Below are 26,902 nucleotides of genomic sequence, written 5' to 3' on the forward strand. Positions count from 1 at the left end.
CTCCCCCAAGCCGCTTGCATCATACAGGACCACCCTCTCTATTCATTATGCGTGTCATCTGCTGTTTGCTTGGCTCAAAAACAAACAACTTAGTCTGGAGTCTGAACTATGACTGTAGTTTGTACCTTTACCATAAAACTCAGCAAGTTGCATGCAATGTCAGTCATCTATTTCCGGTGCAGTCGCGTTTCATTTGAGATTTCAATCAAAAAACTCAATTCTGAAAGTGTGAGACATAGTGAGGTCGGGTTTGGTGAATTTTGCAGGAAAATGGTATTTCTCTTAAATGATGGGACCCTGCTGAGTGACATTTAGCCAACGTGTACTCGGCCCTAAAAGTACACAGGGGGGCTGGGATGTCAAAGAGCTCTCATTCTGGCCAGAGCAAGGGTTTCTATTAATGGAAGTACAGAAAGATGCCCTCTGGCACAACTGAGTTTGCAGTTGCCCCTTAAACTCAGCCACACAGGTTTGCCGAACCTGTGAATCAGTGATGTTAAAGTCAGTCACGTCCTAACCAGATTTGCCATAAATTGTTATGATTATGTTAGCTTCTATTCCCAGGTTCCCTTAATATTAGCTTCAACAAAGAGAACACTCATACCAGACAATGCCAAAAAATTTGGCTATTGTTAAAACAAATGCTTAGATGGAATATGTTATGTGCACCTCTATCAGTGTTTGCAGAACATTTAATGTTGACTTCAACTTGTTGTCAAACACTTGGGTGTATATCAGGGATGATGCTTAGAATAAATCCCCTTTGATATTTATTTTTTTGCTTATATTTTGCTCATTGATAAGCCAATTACTCAGACATATATTTATTATCCAAGGTGGATTTTTATTTAACCCAAAGCTACACAATTTATTAGTTATTTTAGAGTTTTTTGTGGCAAATGTAATTGCACAGTGCACAGAATTACAATGCAGCTGTAACATATTCACTAGATGAAAAGAGACAGGGTAATTCTGAAAGTCTGAATCTGAAACAAATACAGCACAAGGCAGGTAAAGTGTAAAAAATTGTCGTAATTCTCAAGACGTAAAGAAAGAAAACTTCTTCTGAAAATATCTGGAAATAGAGGGAACTATAAAAAAACAAAACAAAAAAACAAGGGATAGTGACAAAGGTAGCAAGATGACAGATTAAATCTGAGCACAGGGGAGTATTTATACAAAACATGAGGATGACTGAACTCTGGTTTGGTTAATAATTTAGGTGGAAGCAGATGTGGAGGAAAACAAAGGCAAAACTAAGTCAATGCAAGAAAAAAAGTCATCTAAAAGGGATATTTAGATTACTTGGAAGTTGGGTTCAGTGTAGTACTTAAAAGCTGTTGGTGCGTTACTAGCAGTCAGATTCCTCACAGAAGAGAATCAGGAAAAACTCCATCACAGGTGAGCTAGAGCTAAAAGCTACTCATAGAGATGCCACGAGAAGAGCAAATTTCACCATCTAAAAGAACTCAAACCTCAAAAAATTTCATAACGGTCGGTATTGTGGATTTTTATGTATCTTTTCTTTTTTCATTTTCTTTTATTTTTTAAAATTTTTCTCAACCACAACCTCACCTGACACCTGAATTTTGTTTAATCTTTCCCATAAAGACACTTTTTTTCAATAATAAACTTGGGCTCAGAGTATTTTGATGCTCAAAAATGAATGGATGGAGGGGTTAGCCCAAAGCTCTTAATGCAGATGTACAAAAGACGACGATGCCAGTAATACAAGAAGATCTTTTATCATCTTCTGAAAATAACTTTTTGAAGTTGATACACGACTTTTATGGAAATGTCTGTCCTTAATGAACATATTAGAAGTGTATGCTTTGTCAAAGTAGGTTTCAGTAATGTCGGTGCATTCTGGTTGGACTATAAGTGGTGCTCCTGGTTGTGTTTTCAAGCAGCTTCAGCCAACACTTACAGCAGCAACTAGCAACATTTTTACTTTTACAGCAAGCTTTTAAAGTCAAGTCTCACCATAGCTAACTGTTAAACACAAAGTGCTTACAATCAGGCTGGTCTAGGCTTACTGGGGTGGACGTCCTATTAGGTGACAGGGCAAAGGAGTCATCTTCTGGCTTGACTGCTGTCATTAAGATATGATGTCGCTTTGAAGCAGCCACTAGGTAAGAGAGGACTGAGGTGGGCCAGAAGGGCAGATGTGCAAATTCACCCCCTCTTTCTCTGAAAGGCTAGTGAGCAGTGGCATACGAGCTGCTACATGGAAAAGCTTTTTGTCTGATGGGATTGAAAAGTGGAAAAAAAGAGCAAATACTTTTGCATGGGCTTGGTCTCTTTTTTTGTTGGGGATTATGGTGCAGGAAAAAATGTTTAGTGTCAATCTGAAGTGATGAGAGTATTTATCATTTAGTGAGTTTTTAGCTTTGTTTTTTCCACGTTATTCAGCTCAGCATGAACCAGCATTTACTCTGTGCCCTTTTCTTGACATTCCCAGTTGACTCCTGGCTTCAGATTAGGGTGTCTGTGATGTTGTTGTATGTAACCGATATGGTTTCAACTCACCCGTGGCCATGTAGCAAAGACAGGGTGCTGTTTGCCACCTGTGGACTCTGGTGCCAGCAGGGATTGTGTGCGACACTGCACCCCATACAACAGAATGAACAACATGGCAGCGTCACTCGCCTCTAAGTCTGTCGCTATTTTCGGATGACAGCAGCTGTCAGGCCTGTTTGTGTCAGGGCCTTCCAGGAGGAAACAATGCCATGTGAGGCTAAAGTTATTTCGTTACTTTGAAGTTCCTGTTATAATCAATACCGAGAACATCTTTAATTACTGTCTAAAAGTAAGTCTTGAAAACATTTTTACTTCACTTGTCTCAGAAAACCAGATGTGGTATTACCAATACTCAACTTGATTCAAGGGCATCATGATTATAGATTAGGGCTGGGCGATATGAACAGAATCTTATATCTCGATATTTTTTACCTGAATCACGATATACGATATATATCTCGATATATTTTTTTGGGTCAAGTAACCAAAGAGACAGTTCTAATTTACAGCCTTCTGTGTTAAATACACTTTTATTAAGAATTGGCAGCGCATGTGCATTAAAACAGTTGACTGAAATTAAAGTAGCTTTATATTAAATTAAATGCTCCTAAAACAAAGTGAATGAAAAATACATTTTAATGACCATAGCAAAAATACAGCTGTGCAAAATGCAAAAGAAAAGATGCTTTTAACTCAAAATAAGCTATCTCGATATAAACGATATTCCCTCCTTCTATATTGCGTCTGATAAAGTTTCGATATATTTGAAAACCTCGATATATTGCCCAGCCCTATTATAGATTATCAGAAGTTTCTCTAGTATAGCTTGATTATAAACTATATTAAACATAATTCAATAGTAGTAGTTGTCAATAGTTGTTGTAGAGGTATTAAGACAAGGCGCATGAGAGAAAACACGAATTACACAATTTTTTGATATTCTTTGAAAGTTTATTGGGAGTCCTTTAAAGAATTTTCCTCCACAGACTGTAACAGGAAAATAGAAAGTCTGCATTCACACAACCATATGCAAAATTTCTGCTCCTTAATTCTGCAGGCATTCTCTCTCTTAATTTGAAGAACACCATTGTTATAGTTGATACAGCTACACATTAGTATAGACTTACAGGACAGAGAAATTTTATTGTTATCAGTTTTGCATATTGCCAGCTGTATCTACAAAGACTGATTGGTGTGCAGACTAGAGAAGTATGTCATCTTAATTTGTTTACAGCTTGTTAGAATTTGACAGATGTTTAGTTTATATGCACTCATGTGGAGAATCCACTCAAAAACCACAGAGCCCCTTCTACAATGGATGTAAATGACATAATGATGTAAGGTTGCTATACAGTCGGGAGAAAGAGTCGGATGTGATGTCTGTGACAAAAAAGAAATATAAATATTAATGTGGCTGAATATAATGTGGATGAATCATGTGGATGCAGCATGTTATTTCTTTACCCTGGGCCTTTATGAAGTGAACCTTTAAAACTGGTGACTATAAAGCTTAATGTTTCTTCAACAAGGTTTATTGTCAGTATTTACCTCTTTATCATATTTGTTGTTACAACCGACTGAAAAAACATCAACAATGTACAACTGAAACAGAGAAATCAGACAACCAGCAGCTACACCTATAAAAATACTTAACATCTTACAGGCGCTGTAAGAAAACAAAGCAGACAATCATCAGGAGCACCTATAGCATCTATTTTAAAATCGTAAAGATTTTAAATATCAGCTTCAGTAGACTTGGATTTCCAAAGTTTGTGGAATTCTCCTTTAAAGGTTTGCAATTTACTAATTAGCCCAACTTTTTACTTTAGCTTAAGTAAGTCATATCAGTACTTTTAAGAGCGACTACAGATGGATGCTGGTGGATAACTAGCAGCATGTGCTTTATGTATCCATCACGTTGAATAGCTGTCATAGAAGGATTTCATTTACTCTTTACTGTGATAGTTTGCGTCCCTTTGGCTGTAGATATTTACTTTAATCAGGCTGCGTTGCAACAGTGTACCATCAGAAAATGCAGTTCTTAACAGATTTCTTCTTTGAAGGTCATTACCAATTGTTCTGGACGTTAAGAGATTTTTCCTTTTGCCTTGAATGCAGCACAAAGTATAATCTGAGTGTCCTTTTGACACAATTATTTGTGGTCGTCTTGACCTGTGACCATCTGTGCCTGCAGAGTCCACAGACTGAGAGTTGCTTGATCCGTAACTCTCTGCACATGTGGGGCCAAATTCTTGGAGCAATCACAAAATTTGTTTTGGAAACCTGCAAGTATCTGGTGTGATAATTACTATCCCCCAAGGGGCGGGGACAGGATACATTACGAATTTGGATCTTCTCTGTTTCTGGCAGCAACATTTTTCAATTGGCACAAACAATCATTGGGGTTTAATTAGTTTGGAGTGGTATCTTATTTAAAACTGTAGAGAGCATATTGTGATTATGTTCTTTATTCCTAAAATCCATTTTGTGAGCAGTATTGTGAAAAGCCTTATCTTCCACAAGTTCAGCGCTCCAGATTTAATTAAAAACCTTTATTACTTCCAAAACTAATCAAGATATTCTAATCCCTCTTACTGGAAAGGAAGTATAAATGAGGTAACTCTTGATTGATACTTTATATAAATAAGATTTTCCCTTTAGCAAATTAAACTTAATTAATACAGAGTCTTTAGAGAAAATTGATATTTTAAGGTGCTGATGTCTCAGTTAAGTTATGAATTCAAAGTTCATCTCAAGTTCAGCTCTGAGTTTCTACTCATCTTGCTTTCAGATTAAGTCTGACTGCGAGGAAAAAATTCATTTGTATTATCAACCAACGTATTTTCAACCACAGCCTGCTGATGCTCCGCCACTTCTCATGCATCTTCAATCCCCTCTTTCCTTAAAAATACATGTGGCTGCTATATTTCTAGTCAGCAGCTTCTCAAATGCAGAACATGTTTTATATTTTAACACATGAGAGGAATTTCCTTTGTTAGCACAGGGCAGAATTTCTCAGTAAGAACACCACCCCCTCTCAAATGTAAATTTTTTTTTGGGGGGGGGGTCAGCTGTTGTTTGTGCCTACACTTCCTATCTCTCATGATAATATGCATCAGACAAAAACATTTTTTATTTTTGTACATTTGTGACAATTTTTTTTAAGATTCTGAAACAAATGAGTTGCAGCTGAGTCAGAGAGCAAGATGCTGGTTGGGGAGACATCCGTCCCCTCCCATCCTAAGCTCTTTACGCCTCGCTGTGAGAGTTTTTGGGCTGCTTCCAGGGTGGCTTAAATCATGGCTTAGCCACTGTGGGATTTGGACTTCCACTCTGCATGCTCTGATTGTAGGCATTTTAATATCTGAATAATGGTGCAAAACTGTTGTATAAAAAATGTAAGTCTTTTATTTAGAACGGAGCAGAACATACGGTTTCGTCTAATGAGAATGGATCAACTGTGCCACATGAAAGAATTTTTAATATGCAAAGAGATTCCCAAACAGGCTTGGAGCGAGCGGCACCACGATCCTGAATGTTCAAGGATAGGAGCATTGTTTCACTGCTCAGCAAGCTCCTCGTCAGCACTCATAGATGAAGTTGCTCTGTATGTACAGACACCGGTGTCAAACAAACAAAGGATCTGGTTTCAGGCTGTGGGTAGTAATAGTGCAACCTATACAACATGAAACACAAACTGGGCACTTCTGTGCAGCTGTCAAGGGTTTTAGGGGAGGATCCAGTTTCTGACTGCTTTAACCTCCATTATTATTTTAATATCAGAACAATATGGCTGATGATCAGAAGCCAAATATCAAGCTACTGTCTTACACCTTTAAGGGTAAAGTTATCTCTACCATGTGAACACTGTTATAGCATCTACAGGTTAAAAACATACTGTCAAAACAATCACCACAATTATTCCAATTGTAATTGATAGGGTAAACTATAATTCTTTATTTGTTTGTCATTCTAAGCCCAAAATTTTGTCATCTAGAATAAAAAAAAGATGTAAAATGCAAGAGCAAAAACAGCATTCACTTAGATTTAAAGGCAAACACTGAACTAAGTTTTCAAAGAGAATGATGATAAATATTTTAAAACTGGTCAAGTTAGGACAGATTAAACTACATTTTATTGCACTTGGGTGGCTAAAACTGTCATTGAAAGTCAACTGCTGCTCTTAATTCATCACTGCTTTCTTTACAACTGCAAAAAATGGAAAAGTGCCTCACAAATAATTGTTAAATTAGTGGACTGCTGTGTCAGACTGCTAAGATGCGAAGCACTGAGATCCCTGAATAGAAGGAGACTATGAAAGCGTCAATGTAATAGGATTAAGAAAAAAATGGCAACAAATATAATAACCTTCTTTCAGCACTACAAGACAAAAATGCAAAATACTAAATGTATTTTTCAGACCATAAATCACTCACACAAGACATTACTGAAGCATGCTTTTGTGGAAGTGTTGCCGAGACTTGCAAATAAGCGTGGTCACTATGTATAAGGTTGTTATTTAATTGTTGTAATCCAGCAAAAGGAGTTTAAAAGATTTACTTAACGTGAGCATTTTTCTTAATGATATTTTGAGCTTTTAAATTCAGCATCAAAGAAAACTTCTACAGAGAAACATTTCTTTAAAAGCCTTGCTTGTGCAGTTAAAAATAATTCCTCTTATTTTTAACAATTTAAGATTGACTGTAGAAATGATAGGTTTAGAAAATTACATCCTGTTTCAACCAAAAATATTTTAGAAAAAAATTAGAATAAAAAGATAGCTGAGATGCTTGGCTTTGGTTTCTCTGTGGGAGGATGGAAAAAAAAGACTCCAAACGCATTGTAAACAAGGGCTTTTTTGTCCCAGAACAATAACAACTGTTATGGATGTTTCTTTCACACAGAGGCAGATGCTCATAACAGATTTTATATGTGGTCTGAATGGTTTGAAGATGATTTGAACAACCCAGTCTTTGTGTAATTTGTGAAATGACCTCTTAACATTGATTGAAGGATAGTTAATTAGCAGCTTTGTCACAGCGGTCTCACAATTTCACTGCTTCAGTTATTGTAGTATATATATATATATATATATATATATTTTTTTTTTTTTTTTACCAACAAAAGCCCATATTTGATGAGTAGGCTTGGGTTGAGGTCTATCATGGGACTTCACCCCAGGAAAATGGGGTTTGAGTTGCATGTGGTACATCATATGCAAATTTGGTTGCCTTTTCATCTTTTTATTTCCTCTTTCTTTATAGAATACATTATTCTTTTTATTTACAGTCACTAGTTGGTGAGGGAATACAGCCACTTGGTTAGTTCAAAACAATCATTAATTCTTACAGGTGTGTAAATTGGCCGCATTTAAAATTTTCACAAAGAAGCAATGGTTTTGGCCACCCTGCCTGGATCAGGACTAGTCCACTTTATAACCGAGTCAGTGAGGGAGAAGTTGGAGTTTTTCCACAGCGTTGGAACATTGAAGCATTTTCTTTCCACTGACTGTGATCTTTTTTTTTTCTTGTTTTTATGTGAGATCATTCTGAATCTGAATGTTTTTCTGAAGCGGTTCATTTATTCTCTCATTACACTTAAAATCCTGTCCAGGCATCCTCAGCAGAGGTCTTTAACTCACTGTTGTCATGGTTCACCATTCCCTGACCACTGTCATGGCTGTAGAAATCTTAGTTATTTTTTAAATACTGATTGGTTTTTTTCAAGATTTAATTTAATTTAATTTAATTTAATTTAATTTAATTTAATTTAATTTAATTTAATTTAATTTAATTTACAAACCTGTCCATGTTGAAAAATAGGCTTCTTTTTTATTTTACTGTTAATGTTTGGTTTCTAGCAGAAACCAACATGAGCAAATTACCCCATGCTGTGTAATTTGAAGTTTACTGAGCAGCACAGATTAAAATGCAGTGTGTTGATGTTGGGTTTCACAGTGAATCAGGAAGTGTGAGGAGCTATAAAGACCCTGCAACCACTTTGAGACAAACTTTGATTCTCAGGAGTAAACTGTATATTACTGACGATAATCCCATTTCTCCATAGAAGCGTTCACTGCACTTGATTTTTTTCATGAACCATGTAAAACATACGATTTTATACATCTGGTAGTGTCAGTAATGTTGTACACATGAAGCATTCAGTGAAGGTTTTATTTATAAAAAGCAATAAATCAATGTGAATGCCAGGTACTGTAATACAGACAGCAGCTGTTTGGAAAGTTCACTGGTTATTTTTGACCTCCTGTTTTCAACACCACAGACTGTTTCTAGAATGGTGTTAATATTTATAATGCCTTCAAAATACACAACATTGTTTAGTGTGTTTGAAGCTGTTTTTACAACAGAAAATGGTATGAGAGAACACACATGTTGGGTCTTAGAAAACTCTTTTTACCTTCTATTATCAGAAAAAGTTAATGGTAAATATGTGTTATTTCATGTCAGCTGTGGTATGTTTAGTTAATTATTTTAAAGATGCAAAATGGCATAGCTGACTAAATTTATCTAATGATATGATTTCAATATAATGCTACATATGTTGCAGGTGTTTATTTTTTCTGACTAACCGTTCATACTGCTGTTGAATTTTTTGCTAAAGATTGAGTGCAACAGTTAATGTAGCTCTTCTGTGTCAATAGCACCTGAACTGAGCCATCAAGGCCTGCAATGAGTTTGCCAAATTCTTCACAGAAAAAAATCCCGAATATCAGACAAACAGTTGGTTCACCAGCAGCAACAGGTTCAGGAAGTATACTGTGTCCATTGAAAACCAGTTTAAGCACCATGACAGAGTTTAATCCCATTAACAGCAACGATCTAGCTGATATCATGAGTTGAGCTCCTCCTCTTGCTGCTTACATATCCTGCCCACAGGACTTTTCAAAAAGGAAGAACTCTGGAGCCAGATCTGTTACAGATGGTTCATTTCGGGCGTCTTCCTGGAACTTCTAAAAACAGCTGTAATCAAACCTCTGCTAAAAAGAGACAGTCTAAACAAGACACAAATGAGCTACTACAGGCCAATCTCAATTTTTCCTTTTATAAGTTAGATAATTGAAAAAGTCATCTTTCATCAACTAAATGACTTTTTAACACAAAACAACTGCTACGATGTCTTCCAGTCAGGTTTTAGACAGCACCACAGCACTGAGATGCTCTGACCAAAGTCATTAATGACATATGTTTGAATACAGATGATGGAAAAATGTCAGTCTTAGTCTTACTGGACCTCAGTGCTGCATTTGATACAGTTGACCACAATATATAGCTTAAATGACTGGAGAACTGGGTGGGCCTCTCTGGCGCTTAACTACTCTGGTTTAAATCTTATTAAGAGAACAGAAAGTACTTTGTGTCAATAGGAAACTTTACATCTGAGCAGACAAGAATTACTTGTGGTGTTCCTCAAGGTTCCATCCTGGTGCCTCTTCTGTTTAACATCTACATGCTCCCGCTGGCACAGATCATAAATAGCAATAAAACTAGTTACCATAGCTACGCAGATGACACACAAATATATATTACAATGTCACCAGGAGATCGAGGCCCCGTAGAGGCTCTTGGTAAATGCATTGAAGAGATTAATGACTGGATTGCTGAATTTTCTCCAGTTAAACAAAAACAAAACTGAGGTGATTGTCTTTGGAGCGAAAGAGAAATGATTAAGTGTCACCACAGAGCTTCAGTCTATACAACTAAAAACCACCAACCAGGCCAGAAATCTGGATGTACTGATGGACCTGAGAAACTGATCAAGGGAGTTACAAAATCAGCCTACTATCACCTTAAGAATTTATCAAGGGTAAAAGATCTGATGTCTCAGTAGGACCTGGAAAAACTAGTCCATGCTTTCATCTTTAGTCGGCTTGATTATTGTAACAGAGTTTTTACAGGACTACATAAAAAATCAAATAGGCACGTGCAGCTGATTCAGAACTCAGCTGCTCGAGTCCTCACTAAGACCAAGAAAGTGGACCACATCAGTCCAGCTCTGAGGTCTTTACACTGACTGCTGTTCACCAGAGAATAGATTTTAAAGTTCTGCTGCTGGTCTATAAAGCTCTGAATGGTTTAGGACCAAAATACATCAGTGACCTCTTGACCCAGTGTGTACCTACCAAAATCCTCAGGTCATCTGAATCCAGTTTCTTATCAGTTCCCAGAGTCAGAACCAGACATGGAGAAGCTGCATTCAGCTTCTATGCTCCACATGTCTGGAACAAACTCCCAGAAAGCCTCAGATCAGCTGAAACACAGTTTATTTAAATCCAGGTTAGAGACCCACCTGTTCTCTGCTGCATTTCAATAGTTTTCATTTAGAGTCCAGATCTGCATCTGGTTCTTTTAAGCTGGAATCTTAACTTTATTTCTTTATCTGAGCTTTTTTTTTATTTCTGTTTTTATGTTATCAGTTATATCTTTTTTAATCTTTGTTTTTCTAATACACTTGTATTTGTTTTCTGCACCTTGCTGTAATGTTTTTATGTTTCATGTAAAGCACTTTGAATTGTCTTGTACATGAAATGTGCTATACAAATAAATTTGCCTTGCCTTCTGAAGATGTTGTGCGACTGCATGATTGATGGGAGAAAGATGGCATGATGCTATCTCATGTTAACTTGCAGAAAGTTGTTACCTGCTCCAGCAAGACCACCGTGTGCTGTCATGTGAGATCCTTGCAAGAGGTCTTGACAGTTGAGTAGTGTTTCTAAACTATGCAGTCCAGTCACATGAAGGTGAAATAAAAACACTCGATTAAGCATTAAGGAGTCTTGTTTCACCTTCCTTCTCCTGTCTTTGTCCCTTACAGAGGTAACCATAAATTTGCTAAAATGTAAAGTATTTGCATTCCTGATACGTTTATTAGAAGAAAAGTAAGGATGAAACAGGATGTTATTATAAAACCCAAACTTGGCCTGCTTGACAACAAAGCCAGGAGTCACAATAGTAGCAGTGTCACACAGCTCATTTTATTGTAATTTATTTATAGACTTACACTGTATCATCTGTGTCCATGTTAAAGAAACTGTCTGGTCAGAGAGCACAGGCAAAGGTTTTTTTTTTCTGCACAACACAAACCTATTAACAGACATTGCTACAGTTGAGTAAAGTGATATAAAACTGTGGTAAAATGTGTGATCAGATGACAAACATAATAACCACAAACAAATGAAAGTGATCATGGTTTGTTTTATATATCCTAACAGTGACTTGGTTGTGTCACCATCTGGTCGAGGGGGTCGTAATTCAACACTGTTAGAGGTTTCATTGACAGCCTGCTGTGTTTTATGGGTGAATGTTATGTAAGTTGAAGATTGCAACAATATCAAGAAAATGTGTGTATATAAAGAAGCTTCTGCAAAAGTGTTTTGTATTTTTGTATTGAATTTCATTTTTTAAGGTTGATCAAGTAATACATAAATGAGCAGCCACATGAATGATGGAGAAGCAAAAATATGCATCTGTATGTATATGTGCAGCACATGCAGATGGAAATTCAAGCTGGCAACAGCTTTCAGATAACACAGTGGTTGCAGCAGCTTAATCTCTTCATAGCAGAATAGATAGTGCTGTTGTTTCTTATGTGGCACGACTGGATTTTATGTAATCTGCCGGGTGCAGAGGTTTCACCATTCTTATAAAGATGATGACGTGATAGAGATCTCTATTTACTTGACTGAAAGAGGGTCATTTTAATATATATGTATTTATAATATTTTCTGTGTTTAATTGGGCTTCAAAAACTGAGACCATTTTGGTAATAAACATATATATATTTTTAACTATACTCAGTTTTGGTAAGGCTCAATGCCAGAAGGTTTTATTATCAAAAGTCTCTTAAATGTCATTCATTTTTAGCTTTAGAAAACACCATAACAGGAAATTTGCGTAAAACAATCACAGTCTCTAGTAGGAATGGAATGTTGTGTATAAAAACAGTTTGCTATTGCAGCTGCTCAGAAACTATGCTAAATACCCTGTAAATTCCACAGTTTTCAGTAAAAATGGGATGCATTTATATTTGGGAATGATGTTATTTCTGAATAGCAGGTCTATCCTGCTGTAATGCTGGTAGTCATCCCTAATGACGTAGAAGCCGCTGCATGCTGCTCCACAGGAAGCCTGGAAGACAAAGGATTAATCAGCTTTTATTGAAAAGATGAGTGAGAAATCCCTTAAACCCGACGCTGTTAGTCATGAGTGTGAAAGTCGCAGGCACAATGGAAGCTGATGAAACCCTACTTTGGATACTGAGCTGTCTACACAATGTGTTCCCCCCCGGAGAAAGATTTCTGAATAGTGCAATACGCATCTGAATATTACATTCAGCCACTCCAGACACCCACTGAGTCTATGAGGGTTTCCAGGGATTCCCAGGAAAAGAGAATAGTTCATTTTAATTTGAATCATAGTTTCAAATGACAACACTGTCGGCTGCGCTCTATCTGGTCAGAAGGCCTATAGTATGAGCACAGACATAAAGCAGTGACTTTAGATGGAAAACTGCAACCAGTACCAGTAAACACTGAACTGAAACACAGATGTTTACAGGCTGTGGGAGAAATGCATACCAGTTGGAGCTTAGTCTGTGTTTTTATTTTAGAGTCCTTTTTCTCAACATGTCTGATTTGCACCAGTTCGTGTATAAATCTTTTTTTTTCCTGCTTTTTTAATGATTTTTCCTTAAGGTGTGACTTCATCAAATCTGCACACTAACATGTTAGATGCTCATTAGGATGGACAATCACACAGTGGTGAAATTGCAACCCTGAAACGGACAAAGCAATTTAGAGATTGACTAATTACAATCATTATCTCTGTTGTCTATCTGGCAATGTGCTTAGAAATCATAGAAACACACATAATTTCTACAGAGTTGCACAAATACACTAGATGGTAAATGGACTTGTACTTATATAGCGCTTTTCCAGTCAAAAGCGCTTTATACTACTTATCACATTCACTCATTCACACACACATTCACACCCTGATAGGCACATCGGGAGGCAACGTGGGGTTAAGTGTCTTGCCCAAGGACACTTCGGTCACTTAGTCAGTGGAAGCCTGGAATCGATCCGCCTACCTTACGGTCGAAAGTCGACTGCTCTTCCTCCTGAGCTACAGCCGCCCAGATGTATAGCGCTTCATTATAAAATGGTTCAATATGTATTTAGATATAAATTAGGGATGACATATTTTTTAACAGAATGATTCGATTGATATAGTCTGGTGAACTTTGTTTCTACATAGATGTTAATATTTTTCTTGAAAACAAACTTTCTATAAATTTGGAATTAATTACAGTAGCTACCATCAAATGAATATTTAATTAATTAAACACGGGTGTTTGATACTTTGCAATGGAAAAATGTGTTTGATAGGTCTTGTTTAACTTCATTCTTTATTTGATGAGCAAATCTGCCACAAAGCTGTCTGTAAATGTAAAAGTCAGCTAGACTGAAACTACAGTTTTACTGTATGTATTTCAGGCAAGCCATCAGTATCGACTGATAAATACTACAAAATGAAATTTTTTGCAAATTTGGTTTGTTTATGACTAATTTCAGTCTTGTTGCTGGGAGGGGACCATCTAGCCATGTTCATGTAAATGAAGTTTACAGTTTTGTTTAAAAATTTTGTTTGAAAGTATACAGTATATATGTATGTTTTAAATGCGCAGTTATTTGATTTTTCCCATTCAAGTGACTCCAATTTTGTGGCATCTCAAAAGGAATACAAATAATCTCTTATTTCCAGTAAAAAAGACACTTTGTGAGCATCTGTGTTTGTACCAACATCAGCAGTCGGTCATTATTTGTTGGAAAAAGAAAAATATGCATATTGGATATTTGCAAAAATGCAAGTCATTCATCAGGTTCTTGCTTCCAAAGCAGTGACTCGGCCACACTATAAGACTGTAAATCTTAAAGAAATAAATCAGACAATAGATTCTGTAATTATCTTTGACATCACTGACTTATTGCCAAGTTGTCAGAATAAATTTTTGTTGTCAGTAGATTTGTGTTGTTGATGATGCCTGTGCCTTGATATGCCATCTGGTGTGTGTTCAGATTCTGTAATGATATTGCTGTGAATCAGTGCTTCACATACTTTCGTCTTATGTTTTTTTCCTTCTTAAAAAATCCAAATCATTCAATACATTAGACTGGATGGAGCTTTGTAAGCCCATGTCAGTGTTGGTTGTTAAAATTTAGTGTGTGTGTGTGTGTTTGTGTTTTTTCTTTTAAACCTCAAAAGCAATGACCACAGGTGTGTATGTGCCTTTATCAGTAGATTTGAGTGGCTCATTCGGCTGGAGGGTTGGTTGCTATGCTGTTTAAATGGTCAAGCAGATTCTGCTCACGACTCTGATGTTGACTTTGTCAGTGACACAGAAATATTGCTTCGACTCTGAGTAGGATCTGCTGCAAAAAAGCTAAACCAAAGAATTTTATTTGCAGAATTCATGCATTTTATTTGATGCAAGGGCCCGCATACTGATGTACATATTGAGCATTAAAATCAGGCTTGGTTAATCTTAACACCCTGAACACATCTGGTGCTGCTTTTATGCCCCAAACAAACCTTGTTTCCACACTTAAAGCATCATTATGCCTCAAGTGTAATGAAGATGAGCAGTAATAACAATATAATAGATTTTATGTGGTTATAAAAGTCTTCATGTCAACAGTGAAGTCTGTCAGTGAAAATGTCTGGAGTCACACATCCTCCGGTTTGAAGGCTTATCACATGCCAGGACACACACTCACACAGGTTTGTAATGCAATGAGGGAGGATCTCTTGAATCACACCCTTTTGTTCTTTTCTGGTAAAGAGCTCATTATACAGCTTTACAGCTCACACTAACCAACAATATGTGCTTGCACTTATTGGGCTGGGCCACTGCTGTTAGAAAGTGATGATTTCTCCTGGGAAATGACTCTTCCTCTTTCTTCGTCCTCTTCCTCTCAGCAATTCCTTTGGCTTAAATGTTTTAATTGTGTTTTGTCCTGAACTCTAAACATTACTTTAGCAAAATGAGAAAAATATTTGTGATGTTAGGGCTGCACGATGGGACCTCTAATCAATATCACGATTAATTGAACATGTCACCCCGATTACAGTTAATTAACAATTATTTTAGTATTGTTTTATTTTTAGCCCTCATAGCTAACAGAAAATTTTTGTTGCAAATTTTTTATAATAGAGTAGTAGATATATATTTTAAAATAAGTTAAATGAAGCACAGACAGTAAAACTAATTATTGGTATTTAATTGATTTTTTAAAATAAATTTAAGGGACATAATTTAGATAATTGACATGAGCAAGATAACATTGATTATTGGTTCTGAATGTTGGTTTTGATTATTTTTCGATTAATTGCCCAGCCCGAATTTGTATGTAAATTATGTTAGATTAGTTAGTTTTAATCAGCTATGGATCAAACAAACCACTGAGGTTTGTGGGTTTCTTGTGGTTTGTCATTGTAATTAAAGCTGAACTACAGTTATATCTGCAATCTATTTTATTCAGTGTTTAAATGCATGCTTTTTTGGTCTTCTTTTAAGCTCAATGCCACATCTTCAGGCTTTGTGTTTTCTCTCCTCAAAAACATTTGAATTTCACTCTGATGAGTTGACAAGCTACGTATCAGTCACTCGCCCCCTTCAAATCAGTCTAACGTCCTTGATGCAGCAGACGGAGCACATGGCAATATATTTGGCAGAATCACGAATCCTGGCACATTGAAATCATCTGTCCCTGCATCCTTGAGCCTCACCTCATTCATGAATCACTAGATTGTCAAAGCAGCTGAAGCTAGATCAGAATGACACGTGATGAGCTGATTTCTCACCACATACTCACACTTACCTTTGGATCATCTGTATAATAGTCATCATCCTTCTGCTGATGTCGTCAGAGGCTGGGGCCCATTTTGTAGCATGATTGTTGACTTGTCTGATGATGAGTAATGTCACGTTCTGTCAAAGTGGGATTGAGGTTTTTAATTAAGATGATGCATGCATACAATATATTTCAGAGTATGAATGAATGCACTCACCTGATTAATGTAATGAACACAGCTCACTCTCTCCATTCTTTGAATTGAATCTAAATGTTGCATAATACTCATAAATATGTTGTAAATCTTTTTCATCTGCAACCCACAACCGTGTGCTCTGGAGCTGTTTATGAATGTTCACACTGCACACCTAAAAATAAAAGAGCTCTGCTGTGCTTTTGCCCCGAGAGCGATCTTGATATCTCAGGGGATTTTTCACAGTGAGAAGCGTCTTCCTGTTGCTAGGAAACACGTTTCTCCCATCACTAACTTGCTGTAGTGTTCCTTACTAAATAATTATGAATGGCAACAAGAGCCACACAACCCAAAACACAACTGAGGTGGATGAATTTAAAAAGTTTTATCAAACATCCATTAATAACTATATATCAAATTATCCATTTTCTATACCTGCTTATTACAACCTTTGCAATGAGATATAACTTGTTAGGCTCATGCTTCTGTGGAATGAGCAACAGAGCTATATTTGTGGTGTATTAACTCCTGTTTGAGATTCTAGTGCCAGGTGTGTGTCAGTCCAGATGTATGACTGGCAGCTGACTGGCACTTAGTTGAGAGACAGACATACATGAATGAGATTCTGGAGCCAGTGGTGATTCCATAGCTCCAGAATCTGGGATATAACTCCATCTTCCAGGGTGGAGTTAGATGTAAACCATCCCCTCTCACAATAGATAGGATCACAGAGTTCCTACAGAATTTGGGAGTGGAGACGATGGAATGGCCTTCCATAAGTTCAGACCTAAATCCAATTGAACATTTGTGGAATCAGTTCTGTCATTCTGTACGTTATATGGTGTCCTACAGAACCATGCTGGTTGACCTTCAACAAGGTCATATAGGTCAATATAGGGGGTTATAACACACTACTCACGCTCTCAAGCCTTATAAGTTATCTCATTGTAAAGATTTCCAATCAGGCATTTCTAGTGATGTATAGCAAATCTTTAGTTGGTATTATTAAAGGGTAGAAAAAATCAACCAAACACAAATTTCCTTACTTTTTGTACTAAGTTTAGATGTATTGATTACAACTTTAACACTGCTGATTGCAATTCAATACCTCTGCTACACAGAGTAGGTAAACATTGTGCTATTAAATTATTTATCCTGAAGATGAGTATGTGATCTTGATATAATCTTGATTTTCGGATCCATGCCATTTCCGAGTTAAGTGTTGAAGCTTTAAAACATGAATTACAGATTTTAGAGAAACTTAATTCTGTCATTTGTGGGGAAAACAGAATATTATGAAACATTAATTATTAAAGTAATACATATATGGATTCTGACTATATAACACTTGTTTGTCAAGTGTTTCCAGTGCTTCCCTATTAATTATGACTGTAAAAATACTGGTTTAGTTCATCACAGTTTAAGAACAGAATACGATGATCCACAGCAGAGCTAAAAAATAAGCTAATTTTCCAGCCTTGTTGCAATACTAATACATTTTTGTCAGTTACTTGTGAACAACAAAAAAACCCTGAAAATCAACTTTTCACTGATGCTGTAAATTTGACCATTAATTGACCACTTAATTTGATCATTTCTGTTCAGGCAGTTGAGGCTTGAGACTGTTTATGAAACACATGGTTTGTAGGTTATATAAAGATCATGCTTGAGGAGGGTGCCAGGCTTCAGGGCCCCATTTGTATGCATGTTGTGTTTTTGCCTGTCACCACAAGCACAGGGAACATGCAGACACAGACAATGAGTACAGGTCTGAACTGAAGAGGGACACAGCTGTCTCTTTAAGGCATATTCTGTCACTTTTTTGTTTGCACAGGTAAAGCTTATATGCGCATTCATAGTTGGAATTAGGACAGACTTGTTTATAATGCATAAGTCATTAAGCTTCAGTTTAGCACACATTGACAGACTTGCCAATCAGAAAACATATCATAACATGGGTTTTGAAACAACAACAATAATAATAATAATAATAATAATAATAATAATAAAAGAGCTGCAAATATAAAAAATCTCCTTCCCTGTTACAGACGGCCTGTCATTGTCCCTGCCAGCTGCAATGGAGCAAGAGTTCAGCAGTAATGACGTTGTAAATACCTCAAATGTTCATCCAGAGTCTGTGTTGGTCAAGGTTGCACTCAATCACCTTTAGGACTGTCGTCGTAGACATGCTAATTTGCTGTTATCACCTGGGGCGAAGGAAAAACTGCATGAGTCTAGTTTGGAAGGAAAGTCAAAATGACCAGGGTGTCTCGTGATCCAAGGCCCATGACACAAATATTTCCAGCAGCTTTAAATGTACTAGAGCCACATGGACATCCAAACAAAATTAAATCCATCACTTTGGAGGTGAAGATGTGGGTGGGGTGTTTTTGTTTATGATTGTGTGGTGATCCAATTTCACTATTGTTCTCTATCATTTAGGTTTTAACTGGTGAAGGAAAAACTCTCTTCATTCACACATCAGACATTCAGAATTTGTGTTGCTGAGTTCTACAAAAAGATATCTGAGGAAGAATCATGTGTTCATGATACACTGACATTACTCTTTTGTCTTTATGTCAAACATACCTAATTACTGAATGTGGCATGTGAAGTGGGACAGATGGGTCAGCTGGAAGTTACAAGGATAGTCCAGATTATTTCATTTTAGAAAGCAACACTCTTGTTTAACAGTCACCCAGAATGAGCACTAGGTCAGACAGTTCTGCTCCAGTGAATGCTTAATTCAAATCACAAATGCATGAACTGAATTTGTTTTATTTAATGCTAAAAACCTCATAATGGCAGCTGTTCAGCTGGATCAGAATTGCTTCCTTGGTGCATGAACCAAAAAGTATGTACATATTTTGGTGTTTTCTGGTGAACTGGTTCATTTGCTCACCAGTTTATTTTAATTTAACTAAGCATCTGCTATTGATAAACCCTTTTCTTTCTTTTTTTATTTCCTGTTTTGCACACTTTGATTCTCGATATTTAACAAATCTTAGCGCTAAAAGCGTATTTGAATCACACTTTTTCATTGTTTTATTTTCAAGCTAAACAATCTGATCGTGTTCCCCACATACAAGGTTTAACTGAAATTAGAAAGATTTCTCAGAGCGGTTCTTTTTATGCTAGTAGCTGGTGAAGAGGAAAAATTTGAGTTGGTCTTTTGATATCTTTATGCTGACATCCAAATGTTTGAGACCTGCTGGTCCACTCCTGGTGGAGGCCAGTGTAACACAGACAGCTTCATATACAGGGATTCAACAAAGAAAGATGCTAGCTTGTTTGTTTTCCTAGCATTTTAAAAGAGAACTTATTAAATCCATCCATCCATCATTTAATAAAACAGCTGTAGTTAACACTTTTCAACTCTTTACAGCTAGGAAAGGCAAGCAAGTTTATTTGTATGGCACATTTAATTTACAAGACCATTCAAAGTGCTTTACATAAATCATAAACGCATTGCAGTAAGGTGCTAAAGTGCATTTAAAAAAGTACTTTAGCAACTGTGGAAGTATTTTTGCTGCATATGGTAATCACTCATATATACTCATATAATAATCACATGTAGAATTATTTTCTTTATCCATTTATCCATTTATTATTGTTAATCCATTCACCATTACATTTTCATATTGTGTGTTCTCATTTTACAGAATATTGAAGTTACTGTTTTTCTGCAGGTTTATTGTGCATGTTTGTGGGAGGTCAGACTGACCACTCTCTTCCCAGACCTTGGATATGGGAAGGTTAAGGCTGCTACTTCCAAGACGCCCATCTGCTAGATAGCAATAGTTGTTTATGATACCAGCCTGCTTTAGTCCTTGGGTGCATAATTCTCCTCTGAGAACTGGAAGGAGAGTGGTGCCATCCAGTCTCCTTTCTCTGACTTTTTTGAGACTGACCTTCAGCTGGGGATTAGCTGAATAAAACTGTTCTCTCTGATGAATTGGGAGAGTCCTCTTCTGACTTTTCATGGGTCAAAAGACTGCTCTCAACTTGCAAGTAATTCTGTATTCAGTAATTCTCTTGTAATAAACTTCATATACTTTTACTCATTCCAGACTGTTGGTATTTTTTCTACGACAGCAACAAACTTGAATAAATAGACAAATAAAATAGATTAAATAAAGACAGAAAAACTTCAATAGAATAAGATCAAATGCATGAAATAAAAGTTACAGTGTGAGGGAATAAGTGATTAGTGAGTTTGTTCCACATGTGAGGAACATAAAAACTGAACACCGCCTCTCCTTGTTTAGTTTTGACTCCGGAAACAGAAAGTAGATTCATAACAAACCAGAAGATCCTGAGTGTATTTTGGCCTTAAACATGCTTTGTAAAGTAAAAGGAGTATTTTGAAGTCAGTTCTTTTACAAAGAGGAAGCCAGTGTAAAGATCTGGGGACTGGTGTTATATGATCCACTTTCTTGGTCTTAGTGAGGACTTGAGCAGCAGCTTTTTGGACTAACTGCAGCTGCCTGATGGACTTTTTGGTGAGACCTGTATGGACAGCGTTAACAGTAGTCTAGTCTACTAAACATAAACACATGGACAAGTTTTTCTAAATCCTGCTGAGACCTCAGCCCTTTTATCCTCATTATGTTCTTTAAGTGATGATAGGCTGACTTCAGTTATTTTTTTGTAATTTGAGCAAGAGGGTGCAGGTAGATGTTGAACAGCAGTGGCCCAAGATAGAGCCTTGGGGAACTCCAAGTTATTTTTTTCTGCCAATTTATTCAGTTTGTACTAAGTTTCAAAATTTTCTTCTCTATTCTTTGCAGATAGTTGAAATAAAGTCATACTTGCTTTTTGGTTTTACAGTACAAAGCCCACAAGTCATTAAGGAGTAGATGTTGTGAAGCTTTACATTTTAACTGTTAAAGTTTTTAATGTCAACAGATCAGATAAAATAAAGCCCTGAACTATTTTTAGGTACTTAATAAACTGAGCACAATTGTGCATGGAGATTTATGTGGACACAAATGGTACAAATAACTTGAATTAGACTCCTAATAAATGACTTTGAGACTGATTCAGACTTGTTTTGTCTGACTTGCAGTGAGTTACTATGACACTTGTTTTTATGGCTTGTGGCTTCACTTAAACTCTTTACTTACAGTTACTTTTATTTAATTTGAAACTATAATTAAATGTACTTCCTTTATGCTGAGCTTTGCTTTCTGGCAGTATTTTTTCATTTAAAAGAAAGTACTCATCAATTTCTTTTTACTGTAAAGTGACTTTGCTCCTGTCTTGTAATTAGAGGCGACATTAAGTGAAGAGTGTGTTGGTAAAAATTAATGCAAATTTGGCTGAGTGTCTGTTGGCAGCTCTCTAGGTTGTTATGCAGTGGTCCCTCCTCTGGTGTGAGTCTGAGCTCACTGTGCCCCCTTGTGGGCGGAGCCATCTGCCAGCAAATGGCTGTGGATGGCTGAGGATACAGATGTGATTCATCGTTATCCGGTGGCTGAAATGAATGATGCCTGCTGGCACTGTCTGCTGACACCTGATTGACAAACTCAGTCACGACTCCTTGTTACAGCCTTTGTGCTTTATTCCGTGCCACAGTTGAATCTTCATTTGCTGGTGGCATTAGCATTTCTAGGGTTGCACCAACATTGTTTCCAGTTCCTAAACTGGGACGGTCAGAGGCATAAATAGATTTCCTGGCTTTGAATGAGGAAAGGCTGATTAAAAATGCATGCGGGTGCTTTTGTCATTATGGAGCCATCAGTGGTTGCAGGTTGACAATACAATTTCACATCATGGAAATGAATTAGACTGGGCTTTTTCATTATGCATGCCCATTGGTTTCTTGTTCAGGATGGCTATTGTGTCATTGCTAAATAGATGAAAGCCAGGCGGGATCGCAGATGACCCGGCAGTGTATTTCTGGATGTAAAACATTTGTTCTGCTGTCCGACAGAAATCCACAGTCTCTGTGGGTCGAGCCCTTGTCTACATTAGCAATGGCTTTAAAGGAAAAAAATAGGACACTCATTTCAAAACAGTATTAATGAGTTGCTGTGCTTTTAACTCACAAATGTCGTTAGGTGATGCTGCACAATCAACATTACATATGAAGGATTACCAATCTGGGTCTTTTCTAACCCAAATGGCAGAAAGCAGGTTTTGTAACAGCTGAAAATCAAAATATGAGACAAACTCTTGAACTGTGCTCTGGTTTAGTTGTTTTTTAACCAACTTGAACAAAGTATGCTCTAGTTAGATAACAGAGATTTTATCTTCTATCCAATATTTCTGATAATCTTCACTCTTTCTCTCTGGTTGGACAAATCCACCATGACAGCAGTGAGCTTGAACTTGCACCATGTGGTTTTTAATGACTGGAGGTTTATTGAAATAAAACAGAATCATCTCCAAGCTTAGTTCACTCAATAAAAATCTCCTTTTGCCATGGTCATTCTTTATTTAACTATTTGTACTTACAGCTTAGTCTGATTTCCCATGGCACCCACAACAGTGATTAAGTTTCACCTAAACTCTGTTTCTGTCAGTGCTGCCACCTTGTTCTTTGTTCTTTGTTTGCTAACATTCCCAAATCTCATGTTTATTACACTACAACCTGCCTCCCAGTCTGCTCTGCAAGTCTATCAGCTCACTCCAGCTTTCAGTTTATTCATCAGCATCTCTCCACCTGCAGAAAAGGCAGGGTGATAGAGTAAAACTTGTGCCCTGGTTTGTGTTATCAGGCTGCTCCACTGTGACCCCTGCAGCTTCAGGCTTAGCTGTATCCTTCCTCATTGTGTCTCCTGAAAGCTGAAGCCACATTCTGTCACTTTGCCGACTCCTCCGCTGCCAATTTACATGCTGTGCTGAGTTCTTCTGTATTTATTTACAGTCTCAGATGTACAGTCATTGATGAGTGTGTTTGTGGCACTGCTGTTCAAAACTGTGACTCATTGTCTTTTGTTTTTTACAACACAGATTTTATAGGTTTATAAAAGTCTGGAGTTCTGCTATTTTGTTATATTTTCCTATACATTTTCATTACATTGTAAAAGAATAAAGTTCTAATATTTTCCATAGTATTTTACCATTAGTTTGCAACATCTTACATCTTTTTTGACACCAAGTTTAAAACTCCAAAATATGTAATGCAATGGGAGCATTTGCTCAGATGTATCCCTTTTTTGTCTGTGTATTTGTATGTTGTTCTTTGCTTGACATTGTTCTTTGTGTTCTTCTTTCTTTGTGTTAAAATCTTTCTAAGCGACTCTGCTGTAGTAGAATAACTAGAAGTAAAGCAACGAAGAAAAAAAGATGTTGGAGACAGCAACCATCTCAAATGCCACTGTCTAGCAAATAGGCATTTATTTTAGAATAAGAAACTACCTGTTAAAGAGTAAACATGTTACTTTAACACCACTAGTAGGACCTTTATTCTTCATTAGCAATTTCCATCAATCAGTCTCCTTTTCATTTTTTGTCTCTTTGATTCAAACTCTCTTGCATTACATTACAAGTGTGGTACTCTTCTTCTCAAATTTTGACCTTGCAAGGTTATCTACAACTGACTCTTCCACTTTTCCTCATGTCACACTGTACAAGACTTTTCTCCTACATGCCTTTTATGGTTGTAATGTGGTCATTCTCATGCTGTATGGTTAGCGATGGTTCATTCAAAGATTATAAATAAAAACAAAGGTTTGTTTTGTCAGGCAGAACAACATGTTTCTAATTTTTTCTCCTCCTAAACAATCTACTGTCTGCTGTCAAATTCGGTATAACTGCAAATTAATTAAATTTGTCCTCCCTCTTTCTTTGCAGGTTGTGCTCGTATTTGCACTCAGCATCGGAGCCCTTGTAATTTACTTCATAGATTCCTCTGAGTAAGTATTTTGCTTCATGGGTTAAACCATTACACTTTACTGATGTTACTTTGAATATATGTTAAAATGAATCTGTTACGTGTCACCAGAATATTTGTAAGGAACACTTACATGCATATCTACAGTGTGAAATTTCTCATGACTGAGATTCGATACTCCTGAAGTTAACACAGTCTTTGTGGATGGAGGACAAGTTTAACTGAGAAATCACAAAAAAAAAAAAATATCTAAAAAAAACTGCTTCAGCCATTAACCTGCATTTATCTCCATGCATGTATAGTACATATTGAACTACATGTGATTTTTATTTTTAAATGTTCTTTTCATTCAGTCCCTTTGCAGGTAAATTGCTTTGGCCTTCCCTGCTGAAATCAGCCAGTTCTCAGATGAAAGTGGCCTAATCTCTTTAATGAACAGACCAGGCTTTCAGGGGCAGCCAAGTCCAAACTTCCTGTTTAAAACAATCGCCATCGCTCAGCAGACCAGAGGAAGCGGAAACCCCTTTTAGCTTCATGTGTGACAGAACACTCTTACTGTAGCCTGGTGGTGTTTGGACAGGAAGTGCCATTAAGAAGTACAGCAAAGATAAAAGCTTCTATCATACTCAGCGGGAGAGCCCATCGGGAGCAATGTGAAGGCAGACAGGAGAAAATAGGCTGTAAACTCATAATCAGACTGTAAGCCTTGGGGGCAGGCGCCCAGGTTATTTGTTATTTCATAAGACCACATGCAGCTGAAGGCTGGGCTTGCACTGATGTTGTTTGCGGGCATGATCTCATTTCATTATCTGGACAAGCTCAGGTAGAGTTACATCCTCATGATGCCATCTGTGGCCTGCTGTTTTCAGAGCTAGCCTGTAACGGCGCCCAGTGCCATTTCACCTGATGAGGAATAACCTTCAACCTTTGTGTTTAGCTCTTGTCAGTGAGTGCTTTGTTAACTACACAGTGGAGAATGATGCTGCATCACCTGTTGGGCGTCTTACATTCATATTCAGCCTATAAGCTCTTTGTTTGTATTTCCATTCAGCCTTATCCAGGTTTTTCCATTATTAAAGCAGTACTTTTTCACTACCTGTCAGCCCAATAAGCCTTGTACTTGAAGCCAAAGAGCAGCCAGTTAGCTGTTCTCTGTCATGCTTTTAAGTGGTAGCAGACTGTAACAGATACAGCCCTTCCTGTAATTAATCCTGTGGGGGTTGCTAAGGCTGTTATATGATGGACAGACTGACCTGACAGGAAGTGACACAGAAGAGGTGTCAGCACAGCAGACCCACTTGCTGTAGATCCAAAGGAGATCACAAAACTTGAAAAGTCTAGTCTTAGATGGAGTTTTAGTCCATCTTATTGGTAAGTAAGGATAACATGAACTGCTGTGGTGAAGGAGGGAACACAAGTCTAATATTGTGTCTTAGTTTTCTGTCAGTTTGTGTATAAATATCTGTGCATCCAGTGTGTCTTCCGTGACAGTTGTTAACTTCATCTCTCAATGGTGATCAAAATGAGTCAGGTGACCTCTAACCCTTAGCGGAGTCAGCTTTTGCTCAGCATTTGTTCAAGGATGCAAACCTTCAATTAAATCATAGGGGGTGTCTTCAGGAAGAATTAAAGTGTCACGTGTGAGCTTTTCTGTCCTGTTTGATCTCATCCAGAATTGCATAAAGGAAAGAGAGAGAGAGCGAGATAGAGAGAGAGACCATTGCTGCTGTGAGCAGAACGACTTTTTGATCCATAACAGGCTTAGTCCTTTTCCAAAGCCGGCCTGGAACTCAATTATTTAACTCTGCAGGTCTGCCTCTGCTGCATGGTCTGTCACCCTGCAATGACAGGGATTTGCTGGGCCGACGTGTCATTACAGTGAATGAGGACAAAACTATCCAGCATAATGGGACTATTCTTAGAGGTGCCAGAAAGCGATTTGGTTGGGATTTTTTTTCCACCTTAATTTTTGAAAAACACAAATGATAAGTATAACTAATTAATGAAGGATGAAGGCTCCTAATATTCAATGAATGTACAATGAAAACACTGAATATGTTCTTTGTCAAAACACAGTTTCACTGTTTTTTATTACTGTTATTAATTAGTAGATGTGCGCATGGCTTTGGTTGAATAATAAGTAAAGGTAATTGTTTGTCAAATGACCAACAAATTGAGTCTGGATATATTGGATAAAATAGTTTCTAAATTATGCTTGGGGTGTGTGCACTGAACACACTGATTGATAGATCTCAGATCAGCTTAAATTAACCACAGTAATGGCTCAAACCGACCTAAATTTAATCAGGTTTTAGGTTTACACATTTGGACATTGAACAAAGCAAACAAGCTGGGAAGTTGTCCTTCTTTCCAAAACCTGTCCGGGTGATGCATGTTCCTGCAGGAAGATGCTGTATGACCTACAGGTACATTCAAAGAACATCAGGACTCTAGTATGTATTAGAGTAACTGCATGCAA

The 26,902-nt window shown here is 37.2% G+C and overlaps 1 protein-coding gene and 1 long non-coding RNA gene across 15 annotated transcripts in view; both read left to right on the plus strand.

Annotated features, from left to right (window-relative positions):
* The window catches only part of LOC121631934 (calcium-activated potassium channel subunit alpha-1-like), a 97,511-nt gene that overhangs the window by 21,420 nt on the left and 49,189 nt on the right, over positions 1-26,902 (plus strand). For all 14 annotated transcript variants that reach the window (XM_041973025.1, XM_041973033.1, XM_041973024.1 and 11 more), the window contains one exon: positions 24,384-24,445. In XM_041973025.1, coding sequence (XP_041828959.1) covers positions 24,384-24,445 — 62 coding nt within the window. The remainder of the gene's footprint in view (positions 1-24,383; positions 24,446-26,902) is intronic.
* On the plus strand, positions 1,195-9,310 carry LOC121631936. The gene is made up of 3 exons (XR_006008836.1): positions 1,195-1,204; positions 3,387-3,388; positions 9,195-9,310. It is a non-coding gene; the product is annotated as an uncharacterized LOC121631936 (long non-coding RNA).

This window comes from Melanotaenia boesemani, chromosome 21 (genome assembly GCF_017639745.1).
Source record: "Melanotaenia boesemani isolate fMelBoe1 chromosome 21, fMelBoe1.pri, whole genome shotgun sequence".
In the NCBI taxonomy this organism is placed as follows: Eukaryota; Metazoa; Chordata; class Actinopteri; order Atheriniformes; family Melanotaeniidae; genus Melanotaenia; species Melanotaenia boesemani.